The sequence below is a fragment of the Cannabis sativa genome, chromosome 2, assembly GCF_029168945.1.
Source record: "Cannabis sativa cultivar Pink pepper isolate KNU-18-1 chromosome 2, ASM2916894v1, whole genome shotgun sequence".
NCBI lineage: Eukaryota > Viridiplantae > Streptophyta > Magnoliopsida > Rosales > Cannabaceae > Cannabis > Cannabis sativa.
This window is the reverse complement of record NC_083602.1, coordinates 34,937,237-34,953,966: the sequence shown is the minus strand read 5'-3', so window position 1 is coordinate 34,953,966 and position 16,730 is coordinate 34,937,237. Positions and strand designations below refer to the sequence as shown.

General features: G+C 46.8%; 1 protein-coding gene across 2 annotated transcripts; it reads left to right on the top strand.

Annotated features, from left to right (window-relative positions):
- Nucleotides 1–1,487: 1,487 nt before the first annotated feature.
- LOC115718551 (ankyrin repeat-containing protein ITN1-like) lies at nt 1,488–15,088 on the top strand. Of its 2 annotated transcripts, XM_030647352.2 has the most exons (3): nt 1,488–1,688; nt 1,778–2,104; nt 14,728–15,088. In XM_030647352.2, the coding sequence occupies exons 2-3, from the start codon at nt 1,870–1,872 to the stop codon at nt 14,763–14,765; spliced, it is 273 nt and encodes a 90-aa protein (XP_030503212.2). In that variant the 5' UTR covers nt 1,488–1,688; nt 1,778–1,869; the 3' UTR covers nt 14,766–15,088. The 2 variants fall into 2 exon arrangements, with proteins under 2 accessions (XP_030503212.2, XP_030503211.2); XM_030647351.2 differs by having other exon boundaries at nt 1,488–2,104.
- The last annotated feature ends 1,642 nt before the right edge of the window (nt 15,089–16,730 follow it).

Genomic DNA, 16,730 nt, shown 5'->3' with positions numbered 1-16,730 from the left:
CAAAGCCTAACTAGTCGAATCGCCGCACTCAGCAGATTCGTGTCAAAATCAATGGAAAAATGTGTTCCATTCTTCAACATCCTACGAGGAAACAAAAATTTTGAATGGATAGACGAATGTGAAAGAGCTTTTCAAGATCTAAAGGCACAACTTGCAAAACCTCCCGTACTTTCTAAACCTCTGGACGGTGAGGAGCTGGGGATATACCTAGCTGTCACGGAGCACGCCGTGAGTGCCGTGCTGATCAGAGAAGAGAACAGCGTACAACACCCAGTCTATTAAATTAGTAGAAGACTCATCGAGGCCGAGGGCCGATATTCGTTGATAGAAAAGCTCGCCTACTGCCTTATTCTACCAACAAGGAAGCTGAGGCCTTATTTCCAAGCTCATCTTGTTCTGGTATACACCTACTAGCTACTAGGGAAAATACTACAAAAACCAGATGCTTCTGGACGGTTACTCAAGTGGGCAGTAGAATTGGGTCAGTATGAAATCAACTTCAAACCCTGAACAGCAATCAAAGGCCAAGCCTTGGCCGACTTTGTGGTAGAATGCACAGCCAAAAAAAAAAGCATACCAGAAAGAAATCCCGAGCCAGTACCTCAGCCAAGTAACAATGAAGACAAACTGACCTAGAAACTACATGTGGATGGCTCGGCAATAGATCAACTATCCGGTGCAGAAATTGCCCTCGTCACGCCTGGGGGGCAACACCTGCGCACTGTAGTCATATTCGGATTCAAGGCTTCTAAAAACGAAGCCGAATACGAGGCTCTAATAGCTGGACTTCAGCTAGCCCAAGAAATGAAGGTCAAACACATTGAAATCTGCAGTGATTCACAGCTGGTGGTAATCATGTATCCGGCAAATACGAGGCTCGAGGAGAAAAGATGATAGCATACCTGAGCGAAATACACGACCTGCTCGCACAATTCAAAAGCTACGGTCTCAGACAAATTCCAAGAGAAGAAAATAGAACTGTAGACGCGTTAGCTCGATTGGCAAAAGGCAATGTAAGTGACAAGGCAAACTTGGTCCCTATCTAGTTCCTTGAAGAGCCTACTACTACAAATTTTCTCTTTAGTGACACACATATTTGTGCGGGTCACTAAAAGGTTAGGAGAAGTTTTTAGTGACATACACAGTTAGTCTCTAAAATTCAATGTTAGTGTCCTATAATTTGAGTCACTAAAAATGTGAAGTGTCACTAAAGATTAATACCCATAATTTTATGAATTTTTTTTAATTAAAAATATTCACCTATAGAGTCACTCTAGGAGTGACTGAAAAAATATATACCAACGCGCATTGCGCGTCACTAAAGCCACTTTACAGTTTATTTATTTTTTTAAATAATAATTATTTTATTCATTTGTATTAATGTATGGCAAAAAAAAATTGTAAGGCTGACTGTTGTTATTTGATGTATTTTGTTATTATATAAATAACATAATAAAAAAACATAAAATAATAAATAAATAAGTTGATAAGAATGAAACCCTAAAATAACATCATTCTCTCTCACCCTCTCTTACCGCCTCCTTCTCTCTCTCTGAAAATCTCTCAAGCTCTCAACGTAAAATGGAAGATGGTCTAAATCAATGGGTTCGACGGCCATGAACGGTCGTTTCTCGATTCCGGTGACTCATGCAGAGGCCACGAACGGCCTCTCCGTTACTCCATCATCAGTTCGCTTCCCCCCTCTTCGACTTCTTTGAGATCGTCGATCTCCTCTACTATTCTTTTTTTTCTGTTTTATAACAGATCTGTGTTTTAGGTTGCCGGCGGTTGGGGCTTTGCTTTGCAACTAGCTGTGCTTGCGTCATCGAGGTTCGGGGTTCACAAATTTTTGGTGATATTTCGGTGCAAATGGAAGAAACTATGTTGAGTGGCTCAGAGTTTGATGAGGAGGTGGCCGATATAAGGTCCTCCATTGTGAATAAGAAGAATGAGATGGGTGAGATGGCTCTGTTCATTGCTTCCGAGAAAGGTCATCTTGAGGTGGTGAAAGAGCTCATGCAATATCTTACTAAAGAGGGCATTTCCATCAAGAATCTTTCAGGGTTTGATCCTTTCCATATTGCTGCAAGTCAAGATCATAAAGGTATAATCTTTTATACTCTATTTTCGTTTTTAATAAAATAATTAATCAAGTGTCAGGTATGAAGTTCTAGTACGACAATTAATTAGATATAAACTTAATACTTTGAATGGAGGATGTTGCCCCTGAATTCGCCCAAAATACGTGGACTAGTCGAAATAGGACACGTGTATCAGATAACCTGTAAACATTTGATAAGTCTTTGTGCGCCACAAGGAAGCGCAGTTAGCGTGGGTCCCGGAGGAGGCACCCGGAGTACAAGGTACTCCAGGAAGCTCGCATGACGTGAAGCCTCTCCGGGATGTGTCAGATCTCTCTCGAGCAATCAAGTCGCATTTAATGCCGCATGGGAGGAAGCGTGTTGGGACTGTAACACGCAATAAAGTCTGACGGCACAACCCCCAAACAGCAACACTACAGTAATGATCATTTAAGTCTAGCGACGGCTACTCTACGAAGAGTCACGTCAATCACAAGGCAAAAAGGACATTCTTCATAAAAACCCTACGGCACCTAGGGATTTGACCATGCATCACCCATGGTATGTTCATTGGAAATGCCCAACTTTATGGATACTTACAGATACATGTGTAAGAACAATCCTAGGGATTACCCCACCAAAACACTATAAATACCCCCTCAAAGCTCATTTAATGGGGTCGAGAATCTTGGTTTGCAAAAGAGCAAGGAGAGAAAATACTCACCAAGAACATTCTCTGTATTTATGAGAAACACGTTCTCTCAAGTGTGGAATCTGTATTAAATACATCCATTAATAACAAAGACTCGTGGACTAAGGCTCATTAACGCCCCAACCACGTAAAAATCTTCATCTCACTTTCTTACAGCTCTTTATTATAATCGTATTTTAATAGTTGCTGAAAATCTCGGTCAACATTTTGGTGCTTTCATTGAGAGCTGAGGAAAGCTACTACATAACAAGCATTTGACTTCACAACAATGGTGGAGACAAGAAGTACACGTCACCCTCGCCCTCTGGAAGATGCTCAAGATGTAGCCTCAAGAGCAGCAGAGGAGTCCGAGGAAGAAGAAGAAGAAATAGTTCCCGACGAGAACTACGAGGAAAACCTCGACGAGTATGCCTACGACGGAGGAAGTTACTCAGAGTTGGTGCTCCTTAGACAAAAAGCTATCGATCATGAAGCTGAGATCGAAGCTCAGAAAGCGCAAAATCAAAAAATGCAGGAAGTGATGCTAGCAATGCAGAAAGCCATGGAGGCTGCTGGTATTCACGTGCATCCCAAGACAATGGCCGCTGGGCTCGACGGGGAACCAGCGACGTCCTCGCCTAATTCCCAGCAGCAAAGACCTAGGGAACCTAGCCCTATAAGGCACCCTGCTGAGGAAAATCAAACAAAAAACCCTACTTCTACCCCTGGGCGAAAGAAAAAGGTGCAGGATCCGCGAAGGGTCCGCTCAGATTTCCCTAAAGGGAAAGGTCCGCAGAGGGGCAAGCCCCAAAGAGGGAGTCTTGGCCCTCGGGATCGAGAGGACCGGAAAAGCGTTTCTGTGCACCAGGAACCAGGGGGTAGAGGAAGAAGAGGACAGAGATGTCCTCCCATTGATCTGAGAAATCAAATCAATGGGAATCAAGGTGACCTCCGGGATCACCTTGACCAAAAAAGATACAGGCCCGTGGTCTCTTCGGGTACTGTAAACGAAGGGATTATGGCGGAACTTGCCATACTTCGAAAAGATATTACTCGAGTCTCTCGGAGGCAGAAGGGAGACGACTCCGACTCGGACAGTGAGGATCGAGAGCCATGTGCCAAGCATATCCTGGAGGCGGAGCTCCCTAAAAACTTCAAGATGCCCGAAATGGCGGCATCTACTGGGAACTCCAACCCCAGTGATCACTTGTCACGGTTCAACCGTGTCATGACAGTCATGCGGGTCAGCAATGACGCCAAATGCCTGTGTTTCCCCCTCACTCTGAGCGGATCAGTGGAGGAATGGTTCAAAAAGCTGGAACCAGGATCCGTGGGTTGTTGGAACAAACTCCAAACCAACTTCCGAAGACAGTTTGTCGCCGCTAGGAAGGTTAACTTGGAGGTTAGTGCCTTGACCAGCATCAAGCAACTGCCCACCGAGACCTTGAAGAATTACATCAAGAGGTTCCGAGAGGAAGCCTCGAAGACCAAGAAGGTCGAGGACGGACAACAGCTTGCGCTTCTCCAAGCAGGAATCCGCACTGGGACTCCCTTCTGGAACGAGTTGCAGCAAGAAGGCGCTGCTAGCCTTCAGGACTTCCAGAAGAGAGTCCAAAAATATATTAACCTCGAAGAATCCCAGATCGTGGCTTACGGAGGCTACTATCCCACCGGGATAGCAGGGTACATGCCCGGAGTGTCGTCCTCGGGCACTGTCCCGACCGCGACTCCACAAGTAAGCGGCATACAATTCTCTGCTACTCCCGGGTACAACCAAGGCCAAGCTTTGGCACCGGCATCTTCCCATTACGGCAACCCGTCCGGGGTGAATGGACGAGCTCCTTCACAGGCGGTCCCGACTGCTAGCTTGACAGGCCCTACCCAGGGGTCGAGGAGCAAAAGGTCCTCCAAGGGCAGCACCCGAACGGGAGAGAAGTGCCAGAAAAAGGGGTACACACCCCAATACACTCAGTACACAGAGCTCGCGGACTCTCAGGAACGTGTGTACTTCGCCACTAGGGAAAATATGCACTACCAGAGACCCCAGCCATTGTACAAAGATAGCTCCCGGAGAGATCCGAGTAAAAGATGCGAGTATCACAACGACATTGGTCATAGCACCAATGAGTGTAAGAATCTCAAAGACGAGATTGAGAATCTGATGCGCTTGGGCCACCTCTATGAGTGGATCAAAAATAGGTTGCCCCAACTTAATCCAGGGCAGGTGGCCGGGGGTATGCCTCCGGGAACGCCAGGGGGTACAGCAGGAGCATTGCCTCCAGCTGCTCCCGCAGGTGACACCCAGCATATTCCCGGACTACCGCCCCGGCCTAATGGACGGGTAGCCATGATCTCCGGAGGTCCCCATATCGGAGGAAACACTCGCAAGGAGCGAAAACAATATGGCGAGGCCGCGAAACACAGTGAGGTGTGGGAGGTTACTCAACTCCCAGCCCAAAGGCCTCGGCTAATGGACCAACCCATAACGTTCACAGAAGAAGACGCTAAGACGGTGCGTTTTCCTCACCACGACCCGCTGGTCATAGAGACCCCCATCGCAAATAAAGTGGTGGCTAGGGTCTTGATTGACAATGGGAGTTCCGTGAACTTGCTCTTCAAAGAAGCCTTCACTGCGATAGGGTTAACCGACCGAGACCTCTCGCCTAGTGGGTCACAGCTCACGGGATTTAACGGGACGACGGTAATCCCGATGGGAAAAGTAAGGCTCCCGGTTACCTTGTGCCCGGATACCCCCCCAGAGCACATTTAAGTATTGCACCTTCGTGGTGGTAGACTGTCCAACAGCCTACAACGCGATCCTAGGCCGACCGGCCCTAGTGGACTTTGGTGCGATTACTTCAATCCGACACCTGTGCCTGAAATTCCCTACCCAGGAAGCCGGAGTCGGAACTGTGAGGGGAAATCAGGGAGAGTCCAGGCAATGTTACAATGTTGCGACTCACCTACCTGTATTCACGCTCCGGGAATCCCCTGGAATAGAGAAGGCTGAAGAGGATGAGTTGGATCCTCGCATAGGATCCGAAAGGGTCGTGGAACCAATGGAGGACGTCGAAGAAATACCAGTGTGCGACGACGACTCCACAAAAGTACTCCGAATAGGGAAGAGCCTGGATCCGGAGGAAAAAGAAAAAATAATAAAAACACTGAAGGGCGCCATCGACATCTTTGCATGGCGCCAAGAAGACATGACCGGCATAAGCCCTCATGTCATTACCCATGTACTCAATGTCAACCCGGACATGCCCCCTGTACAGCAAAAGAGACGCCCGCTCGACTCGGTGAAAGCCGAGGCCTTAGAGAAAGAGGTGGACAAACTTTTGTCCAATGGCATGATCCGCGACGTATACTATCCGGAATGGCTGGCCAATCCGGTCCTGGTACCCAAGCCGAACGGGACTTGGCGAGTTTGTATAGATTTCACAGATCTAAACAAAGCCTGCCCAAAGGACTGCTTTCCGCTACCCAGGATCGACCAGATGGTAGACGCCACGTCCGGATTAAGCTGCTGTCTTTCATGGATGCCTATGCTGGGTACAACGAAATAAAAATGCATACGGCAGACCAGGAGTGCACTAGCTTCAGGACCGATAAGGGGGTATACTGCTACCTAGTCATGCCTTTCGGACTGAAAAACGCCGGAACAACCTATCAAAGAATGGTTAACCGGAAGTTTAAAAGCCTCCTGGGACGAAACATGGAGGTATATGTAGACGACATGCTCGTCAAATCCAAAGCATGCAACAGCCATTCAAGCGACTTAGAAGAATGTTTCGAAGTCGTCCGGAGATACGGTATGAAGCTCAACCCGAAAAAGTGCACTTTTGGGGTCAAGTCGGGAAAATTCCTGGGCTTCATAGTCAGCCAAAGGGGAATCGAAGCAAACCCGGAGAAAATCCAAGCTCTCCTGGACATGCCATCTCCCAAGAAGCATAAGGACGTGCAGAGCTTGACCGGAAAGGTAGCCGCACTGAGCCGCTTTATCTCACGCTCCACGGACAAGTGCATACCCTTCTTCAACATACTGAAGAAATGCCAAAAGTTCGAATGGGCGGATGAATGCGAGGAGGCATTCAAGAAGTTGAAAGACAACATGACCAAACCTCCTATCCTATCGAAACCCGTCCTTGGAGAAGACTTGCTCCTTTATTTGGCCGTCTCCGAGCACGTGGTCAGCGCTGCCCTGGTCCGGGAGGAAGAAAAAACTCAGCACCCCGTGTACTATGTCAGTAAGCGCATGATAGGGGCCGAGACAAAGTACCCGGTCATTGAAAAATTAGTATTCTGCCTCCTGATGGCATCAAGGAAGCTGAGGCCATACTTCCAAGCCCATCCGATCAAAATCTTGACCAATCATCCGCTCCGGCAAGTTCTCCAGAAGCCTGAAGCATCCGGAAGACTCCTCAAGTGGGCGATGGAGCTGAGTCAATTCGACTTACATTACGTACCCCGGATTTCCATAAAAGGCCAAGCCTTGGCAGACTTCATCACCGAATGTAATGAAGCCGAGGCAACAGCCAATACGCCGGTACCACCAATCCCCACTTGGAGGGTATTTGTAGACGGAGCTTCTAATGAAAACGGTTCGGGAGCCGGAGCGGCTATGATATCACCTACGGGATTGCGGCTCCAGGCAGCACTCCGATTCAACTTCACAGCTTCAAACAATGAAGCCGAATATGAGGCCCTGATAGCAGGGCTAAAATTGGCTAAAGCTGTAGGAGCCAAGAGAGTGGAAGTCTACAGTGACTCTCAGCTGGTCGTAAACCAGGTCTCCGGAGAATACCAAACTCGCGGCGAACGGATGGCCGCGTACGTAGCAATAGTCCGAGAACTGCTCCACGAGTTCACGGACTATAAAATAGAAAGAATCCCCCGAGAGAAGAACGCTCATGCGGACTGTCTGGCTAAGTTAGCCTCGGACAGTGAAATCGAAGAGCTGGGGGTAGTACCAGTGGAACGCTTGGCAGAGCCAAGCATCAAAATAAAAGAGACCACACTAACGGTTGGGCAAGAACCCAGCTGGATGGTCCCCATCATGAAATACATAACCACAGGTGAGTTGCCCCAAGAGAGGGCACTGTCTCGAAAGATTCAGTATCAGGCTCATCGTTATGTAATGATGGACCAAATTCTCTACCGGAGAGGACTCAGCATGCCTTATTTAAGGTGTGTATCGGACCCTGAAGCTAGACAAATCATGCTGGAGGTCCATGAAGGGTTCTGTGGAGATCATACGGGAGGACCCAGCCTCTCAAAGAAAATATTGAGGCAAGGGCACTTCTGGCCAACAATGAAAAAAGATTGTATAGACTATGTCCAAAAGTGTGACTCGTGCCAAAGGTACGCGAACATACCGAGAGCTCCTCCAAATGAGATCACTTTGATGACCAGCCCCTGGCCCTTCGCGGTCTGGGGAATAGACCTCATCGGGTCTCTACCTACGGGAAAAGGAGGGATAAAGTATGCAATAGTAGCAGTGGACTACTTCACCAAGTGGACAGAGGCTGAGCCTATGAAGACAATAACTGCTAAGAAGGCATTGGAATTTGTTATCAAAAACATAGTGTGTCGATACGACTTGCCTCACAAGATAGTCTCAGACAATGGAAAGCAATTCGATTGTGAGGAATTCCCATCGACTTTTGCAACCAACACGGAGTGGTAAAAAGCTTCTCCGCGTAGCCCGGCCTCAAACAAACGGCCAAAGGGCGGAAGCAATAAAATCCTAAAGGTCACTTTGAAAAAGAAGCCGCTGGCTCCGTAAAAATAACTGGCCTGAAGAATTGCCAAGGGTATTGTAGGCCTACCGGACGACCCCCAGAACCACAACTGGTCACTCGCCGTTCTCAATGGCGTACGGTTGTGAAGCAATGGTCCCGGTGGAAACATTATTCCCATCCCACAGGAGGACAACTTATGATCCGGCCACCAATCAGGCACTGCTCCAAGAGGCTTTGGATCAAGTCGAAGAACTCCGAGATGAGTCTAAAATACGGATGGCTGCTTATCAAAAGAAGGTGACCATGTATTTTAACTCCAAGGTTAAAAACAGAAAATTCACTATTGGGGATATGGTCCTAAGAAGGGTTTTTCCAGCCACCCAAGAACCAGGAGTGGGGGTACTTGGACAAAATTGGGAGGGACCATATGAGATCGAGGACGAGATCGGTTCTGGCACTTACAAACTAAAAAGAATGGACGGAACCACCGTCCCAAGAGCCTGGAATGCCGATCACCTCAGAAAATATTACCAGTAGCGAATTAAAACTTAGATTTTTGTTCAAAGGGTTTGTACCGTCCAAATGTATACCTCCTCTATATTAAATAAAACTGAGTGCCTTAAAAACAAAGTTTCTATGCCACTCAGGGGGGTACTAGGGTATACCGCACGGACAAACAAAAAACAAACTAAGTAAAATATCCTGACCCAAAGGGCAGGTCAAAGAGTATGCACAAAAATAAAAAGCATGAGTATAAAAACCCTGAGCCAAAGGACAGGTTAAAAAATATAAGTGTGACAAATAAAGATCGCATAAAAAAAAATATCCTAGCCCAAAGGGCAGGTCATATACATATAAACGGCCCGGGGACAGGCCTTAAAATATAATTGTCTCCCCTTCAAATGAAAGCTGCTACCTATATGTAAATTGTTCTAAGGCAGCAGCAAATATGTACAAACAAAAAAAAAGAGAGTTATAAAAGAAATGGGTGGAATTTGGGTCAATAGTACGGCAGCTCAATTAGCCTGCGGAGGAAGGCGAGGTCCAATACGCGCCTCTAGCGCGGCATGAAGCTTCTTCTTCTTTTCCCGGAATCTGGCAATCATTTCCTCGGGTTTGGGATAAAAAGTAAGCTTGATATTTTGATCATTGGTGGCCCAAGCCATGTAGACACCATCATCGAAGCGCTTCGGGCACCGGGCGCAGGAAACGGGAGAAAGGAGCTCGGCCCTCTTGGCCTTCCTGGTGGATTGTTCTTTGAAATCCCTAAGCTCCTTCAACTCCGCAGCTAGAGCGGCCTTGGACTCAATGTCCGACTGGTGAGTTTCCTCTAAAGATCTCACCTTGGCGACCATTTCATCCAAAGCCTCCCTGGCCTCCCGGAGATCCCGCCTGGCCTTGTCAGCAGCCTCGGTTTGAGCCCTTAGTTCCTCCTGATGATGGGCCTCCATCCTGTCCCTCCGCTGAGCCTCGTCCCGGATCATGGCCTCCGTCTGAGCCTCCCTCCGTTTGGCCTCCTCTTCCTTGGCCTTGGCCGCGGCCTCCTGGCGCTCGGCAGCCTCCTGGTAGATCTGCCTCTCCGCTGTGAGGTCCTGGAGGACCTTCCTGACGTCATTCATGTCCCCAAAGTCGGACAGAGTGAAGCCATGGTTTATGATGTTCTTGGAGAGGCGGCCAGCCTCAGCAGCAAGCTGAACCATAATGAAAGGATAAGAAGGAGGAATTTCTCAAAGGAGAAAGTAAAATACAAACAATAAAAGGAAACGCAAAAATTGCAAAGTGCTTACCACCGTGAGAGAATGGCTGAGGTCCTGGACCTGGAAGATGGAGTTCAGGGAAGCGCAAGTGGCAAACCGCTTAGGCGCACAACGGGTGAGCTGAGAAGCGAACTCGCCGGTCATCTCCGCGGCAAAAGGAGCCAAGGTAGGCCCTAGGAAGCGACGGAACCAGTCCGATAAGGGGTCCAGATTAAGGGCCCATGGATCCTGGTATTCCGGGTGGTTGATGCTCGCCTCAACCTCAGCTCGCAGAATCCTCCTAAGGACCTCCACTTCGGCATACCCCCGGGAGTACTCGTCCATAGCATAGTTGTGTTTGGCTATGCGAAGCTCCTGCCTCACCTCGTCCCCCGGGATCGGGGTAAGAACGATGTTGGGAGGAGCAGGATTTTCCTCCATCGGGGAGACCCCGCCGTCCAGACCATGAGCAGGAGTGTCGGCTCTCTGAGGCCTCTTGGGCTCATCCTGGGCAATCATCTTGCCCTTGCGCTTACGAATCAGAGCCACCTCAGGCTCCTCCTTGCCCTCCTCTGCTTCCTCCGGAAGGGCTCGAGACGCTCCCGCACCCCCAGCGGCTTCCTCCGAGAAGTCCGATCCCTTCCCTTGGCCTTCTCCCGGAAGCACCTCCTCGTCATCCACTAAGTCAATAGTGTCGGGGGGAGCGCTGGAAGAAACCTTCAAGGAAGGGGCCGGGGGGGAAGAGGTGAAGGCCGGAGGAGCCCCGGGAGTATGAACCCCGCAAGCCATTTGTTCCGAGGATGGCATCCATGGAGATATCCGTTTCAAAATAAGCAAGTGTTAGAAGTCCGTGAGGAACCGCTTATACAAGATACAGCAAATAAACTACTCCTACCCGAACTCCCTAATTCGGCCCTAGCAAAGTCCTGAACTTTAATGCTGGCGGCGTCATCTCCAAGATAAGCATCCAGGGCGGAACCGGTGGACATTATGTAAGCGGAGGGACCTAAGGAAATAGGTTCCGAGGGGGAACCCAGGTACGGGGGACCGACCTAGGTAATCTCCTAAGTTCGAAAAATAAAACTCCTTCAAGCGATCCCCCCACCGGGTCGACGACATCCTAAATCTACGAAGATGCTCGTCGAACCCTACGGGCCTACGACTGGTGTACTCATCAATGGAAGGAACATAACGAACTACCAAGGGAGACTTACCGCCGCACGGAGGTGCTAGTACAGGAGCCCCGAGGTTTGGTTCGGGGGCCAGGAGGCCGTGGCCGAGAAGTTTGCTTCTCGGAAGAATCTTCAATACGAAGGGGCCTCCCGGCAAGACGATCCCCAATCTCTTCTTGAGAAGAATCTTGTCAAAAAATTTTGCCTCGGACTTCCGGCAATGGCTTGGCTCCTTCGCACCACTTTGGACTCCCCACGCGAGTCCTCTCCCAGAAGGCAGCCGAGCCCGAGAGTATGCTTTCTCCTGGGCCTTCCTAGAGATAATCTTGGTATTTCTTCTCCGCCGTGGCAATGAACTCGTCCGGAAGGCCTTCTCCGCAACCGGTGCCCTCACATTGGGGCAGATGACCCGTGAGAGGTTGGAGTCATCCACGGATTGGTGAGAAAGGATAAGTTTGGCCTTCCTACAATTCTCCATGGTGACTAGGCCCCCGACATCAAGATCGGCGCGGTCATAGGAGGCAAAGGCTTGGGCCCTTCGAAGAAAAGCCTGAGTGGGAGGCGTCCGCGGTAAGGTGGGATCCGCACCCAATCCGAAGTGAGAAGCTCGAGGTGGTCCACGGCCACGAACCGGAAGAGAAGAAAAAGCGGTGGCGGTACTCCTTCACGTGAGTACGCCTATTGTACGGAACCACCCCCTGCGTTAAGCGGGGGTGAATCCGGAACCCATAAAAACCATCCTTAAGTTTGTCCCCTTTCTTGGGGACGGATACAAGTTCAGAAAAATATAAAATTTCCGCCGGGTGGAGACCTCGGCCGCGGGCGGTGTAAAAAATAAATAAGCCTGAGAGCAGGTGGTAAGCTTGAGGAATGAGTTGGTATGGCGCAAGGCCGACAAATACAAGGAAATTAACAAAGTAATCTTGGAGCGGGAGCATGGCACCGGCCATGAAATGAGTCTGACTCCAAGCCCCGAAGCCATCATAGTTATGATTAGGCGTCTCCGAGTCACGAGGAGGCCGGTGATAGGTCCCTGAGGTGGAGGGTTTGATCCCAACGACTTCTATAATATTCTCCAGCTGGTGAGGACAAGTCAAGGTGGATCGAAGCTCAGCCGCTTCCCACCCGGTCGCACGGGATTTATACCCCTCCCGGGCAACAGGGTCCCCGTGGAAACCTCCTCCAGCGTGGCCATGTCTTTTCCCTTCATCTTCGAAGATTTTGAGCCAGAAGCAGACATTTTGTGTTCTGAGAAAAACAAAAAGGGAAAAGAAAATCCCAGCAGCTAGGTCCCATACCAAACCCTAAGTCAAGAAAAAGGGAGTGGGGGTCCCCTAACCGCTGGAAAGAGGCCCCCTCCGGACACGTGTCACATGGGAAACCCTAGAGAGATTCCCTGAACAAGTGTCGGGTGCAGTGAAATCGCAGAAAGTGGTTTTACAGAGTAACAAAAAAAAAAAAAAGAAGAAAAACCATTCTATGCCCTAAGCAACTGATGAACGAAGAACGCATGGCTCTCTTCAACAGAGCTGTATGATTACAACAGAGGCATGATAATGGTGATTCTACAACTAACGCAGTAAACATAAAACAGAACCCGAAGAACTTAAACACTCACACACCCAGAAATCTCTAAGTACAAACCCAGAAAACGAACGAAGTAAATATAAGCATGTTATCTAAAGATGCAAGAAACTTACAGTAGATCGTTGAACTGGGGGTACTGAATGTGGTTAAGTGAAAGTTGAGAAGAACTGGCGATGTCAAACACTGGAAAACTGAAAGAAGTGCCTAACTGTTAAGACCGTTCGTGCTAATTTGAGGAATTTTGTCTCTGGGAAATTCGAGCAGAAATGGCAAGGAATGGAAAGTAACCGAAATGAAGGAAAGGTAGTGGCTTTTATAGGCAAAAACGCATGAGGAACAGGCGTCATCACCTACCAATCGCACGGTGGGGGAGATGCACGATTCGAATTCTCAAAAATCAACGGAGCAGATCAATCTGCCATAAAGGCGGTGGAAACGTTTGAGTATCCGTCTGACACCATTAATGCGTCGCATCAATCAAAGGGCGTGAAACGAATCGTCCTCTGCAAAAGCGGATCGCTGCATTTAATGCCATCATTAGACACGCCTTCACGCGCCCCAAGCTCGTGTCAGAAGACCGAGGAGGCGACTGGAGACATTCCTGCAAAAGGCGAATCGCTGCATTAAATGCCATCATTAAATGTGCCCCCACGCGCTCAAGGCTTGAGCCAGGGAAACGAGGAGTCGACCGGAGGCACTTAAGCAAGCCTTGGTTTATTTTTAAGTAAACAAGGCTTGGGGGGTAAATGTTGCCCCTGAATTCGCCCAAAATACGTGGACTAGTCGAAATAGTACACGTGTATCAGATAACCTGTAAACATTTGATAAGTCTTTGTGCGCCACAAGGAAGCGCAGTTAGCGTGGGTCCCGGAGGAGGCACCCGGAGTACAAGGTACTCCAGGAAGCTCGCATGACGTGAAGCATCTCCGGGATGTGTCAGATCTCTCTCGAGCAATCAAGTCGCATTTAATGCCGCATGGGAGGAAGCGTGTTGGGACTGTAACACGCAATAAAGTCTGACGGCACAACCTCCAAACAGCAACGCTACAGTAATGATCATTTAAGTCTAGCGACGGCTACTCTACGAAGAGTCACGTCAATCACAAGGCAAAAAGGACATTCTTCATAAAAACCCTACGGCACCTAGTGATTTGACCATGCATCACCCATGGTATGTTCATTGGAAATGCCCAACTTTATGGATACTTACAGATACATGTGTAAGAACAATCCTAGGGATTACCCCACCAAAACACTATAAATACCCCCTCAAAGCTCATTTAATGGGGTCGAGAATCTTGGTTTGCAAAAGAGCAAGGAGAGAAAATACTCACCAAGAACATTCTCTGTATTTATGAGAAACACGTTCACTCAAGTGTGGAATCTGTATTAAATATATCCATTAATAACAAAGACTCGTGGACTAAGGCTCATTAACGCCCCAACCACGTAAAAATCTTCATCTCACTTTCTTACAACTCTTTATTATAATCGTATTTTAATAGTTGCCGAAAATCTCGGTCAACAGAGGATATGTAAAAGTTAATACTTAATTACATCAATTATTATAAATAAAATATATGGTACCTAATAGCTCTACGTGTAAATATAAATGATATATTATACACTCTTTGTAGTGTGACTTTAAAAAATAACTAAAAACAACAAGTGGCATCAAAATCAAATGAGTTTAATAATGTATTCTTTGTCTTTTGGCAGAAATTATTCTTGCATTGTGGGAGTTCACAAGTGGCTAGTTCTGTCTTGGACGTTTGGATGGGATTAGGAGCTCGCCAAAGTGAAAATTTTATCACAATTTGATTCTGATTTAGTAATGGTTCTAATAATCTTCACATTTTTTTCCTTCATTTTGAGATTTGTTTATCTCTGATTGTATAGCAATATTGTAACTTTTCTAGTATTAATTTATAATGATGATGTATATGTTAGTATACTAATAATTTATCTCTAATTTGATTATAGTATTTGTATGGTGTTATAGAAGAATTTGTCTATATCTATTTTGATTAACATGTAAATTAATTTTAGTTTTTATTTTAATAAAATACATTTTTGTCTATTTCTATTGTGTAATTTATAAATTTTACATTTAGTTTTAAAATTATTATTATTATATATATATAATTGTATTTGTATATAATTAATATAAATTATTATTTATTATATATAAAATTTGAATTAAATCAAATTAATTATTATTTTTTTAGAAAAATATTTAATATAGTGGCACTTTTTGTGTGTCACTATATCGCTAAAAGTATTAATAAAAAAGAAAAAAAAAAGATATAGTGACACTTTATGTGTGTGGCTGTTACCTTTTTAGTATGACAAAACCTGACTCTATACGTATATAGTGACACGCAAAAAATGAATGCAAAAGGTTTCAGTGACACGTGTGAAGTGTCACTAAAAATTGTCTTTCCAGTCACCCTCATTAGTGACGCGCGTTGAAGTGTCACTATACACTTTTAGAGTTACTCAATGTGTGTCACTAAAACCCAATTTTCGAGTAGTGCTAGCATCACTGGCATGGAAGAAATCGAAATGATCGACACATCCCCAAACTGGATGACGCCAATAGCAGCCTACCTCAACTCTGGGGAACTCCCAGATAACCGAAATGAAGCTCAAAAAATGAGAACGAAGGCAGCACGGTATATCATAGTAGAAGGGGTCATGTACAGAAGAGGAGTCTCGATGCCATTACTCAAATGTGTCACACAAGATGAAGCTGCACGACTCCTATCTGAGGTTCACGCCGGATTATGTGGAATTCACGCAGCCGGACAAAGCTTATCCAAGAAAATTCTAAGGCAATGCTACTTCTGGCCAACGATGATTGAATATTCAAGAGCCTATGTTAAAAAGTGCAACAAATGCCAGAGATTTTCAAAGATACCAAGAGCTCCGCCCAACGAGCTGACACAGATGCAAAGTTCGTGGCCCTTTGCCATTTGGGGAATTGACCTAATCGGCAAGTTACCTAAAGGTGAAGGTGGAGTGCAGTACGCAGTGGTAGCAGTCGACTACTTTACTAAGTGGACTGAAGCCGAACCACTTGCAACCATTACATCAAAGAAAGTTTAAGACTTTATACTGAATAACATCATATGTCGGTTCAAACTACCGTACAAAATAGTCTCAGACAATGGCAAACAGTTCGACAGCCAATGTTTCACTGATTTCTTTGCAAACCATGGTATCATTAAAAGTTTCTTTGCAGTGGCACATCCTCAAGCAAACGGTCAAGTTGAAGCAGTCAACAAAACCTTGAAGGATACACTAAAGAAGAAACTTGAAGATGCCAAAGGAAACTAGCCAGAAGAACTCCCCGAAATTCTATGGTCATACCGAAAAATGGAAAAAACAGCAACCGGTCAGACACCATTTGCAATGGCGTACGGTTATGAAGCTATGCTGCCCGTCGGACTCGAGCCACCTTCCCACAGAAGATTGATGTACGATCAAGGTACCAATCACATACTCCTTGCAGAATCACTTGATGAAATCGAAGAAAAACGAGCAATTGCAAACTTAAAGTTGATAGCCCATTAACAGAAAGTAGCTCGGTATTTCAACAAACAAGTGAAAGCTCGGAAATTCTTCGTGGGAGATATGGTCCTAAGAAGGGTATTCCTAAACACCAAAGACAACACGGTAGGTGTACTAGGACCTAACATGGAAGGACCATATGAAGTGGT

What these genes read in the sequence shown, in the direction of transcription:
- LOC115718551 (XM_030647352.2), top strand. Translation starts at nt 1,870, where the DNA reads ATGGAAGAAACTATGTTGAGTGGCTCAGAGTTTGATGAGGAGGTGGCC. An exon ending in TGCAAGTCAAGATCATAAAG is followed by an intron (nt 2,105 to 14,727) that starts GTATAATCTTTT and finishes GTCTTTTGGCAG; the next exon opens with AAATTATTCTTGCATTGTGG.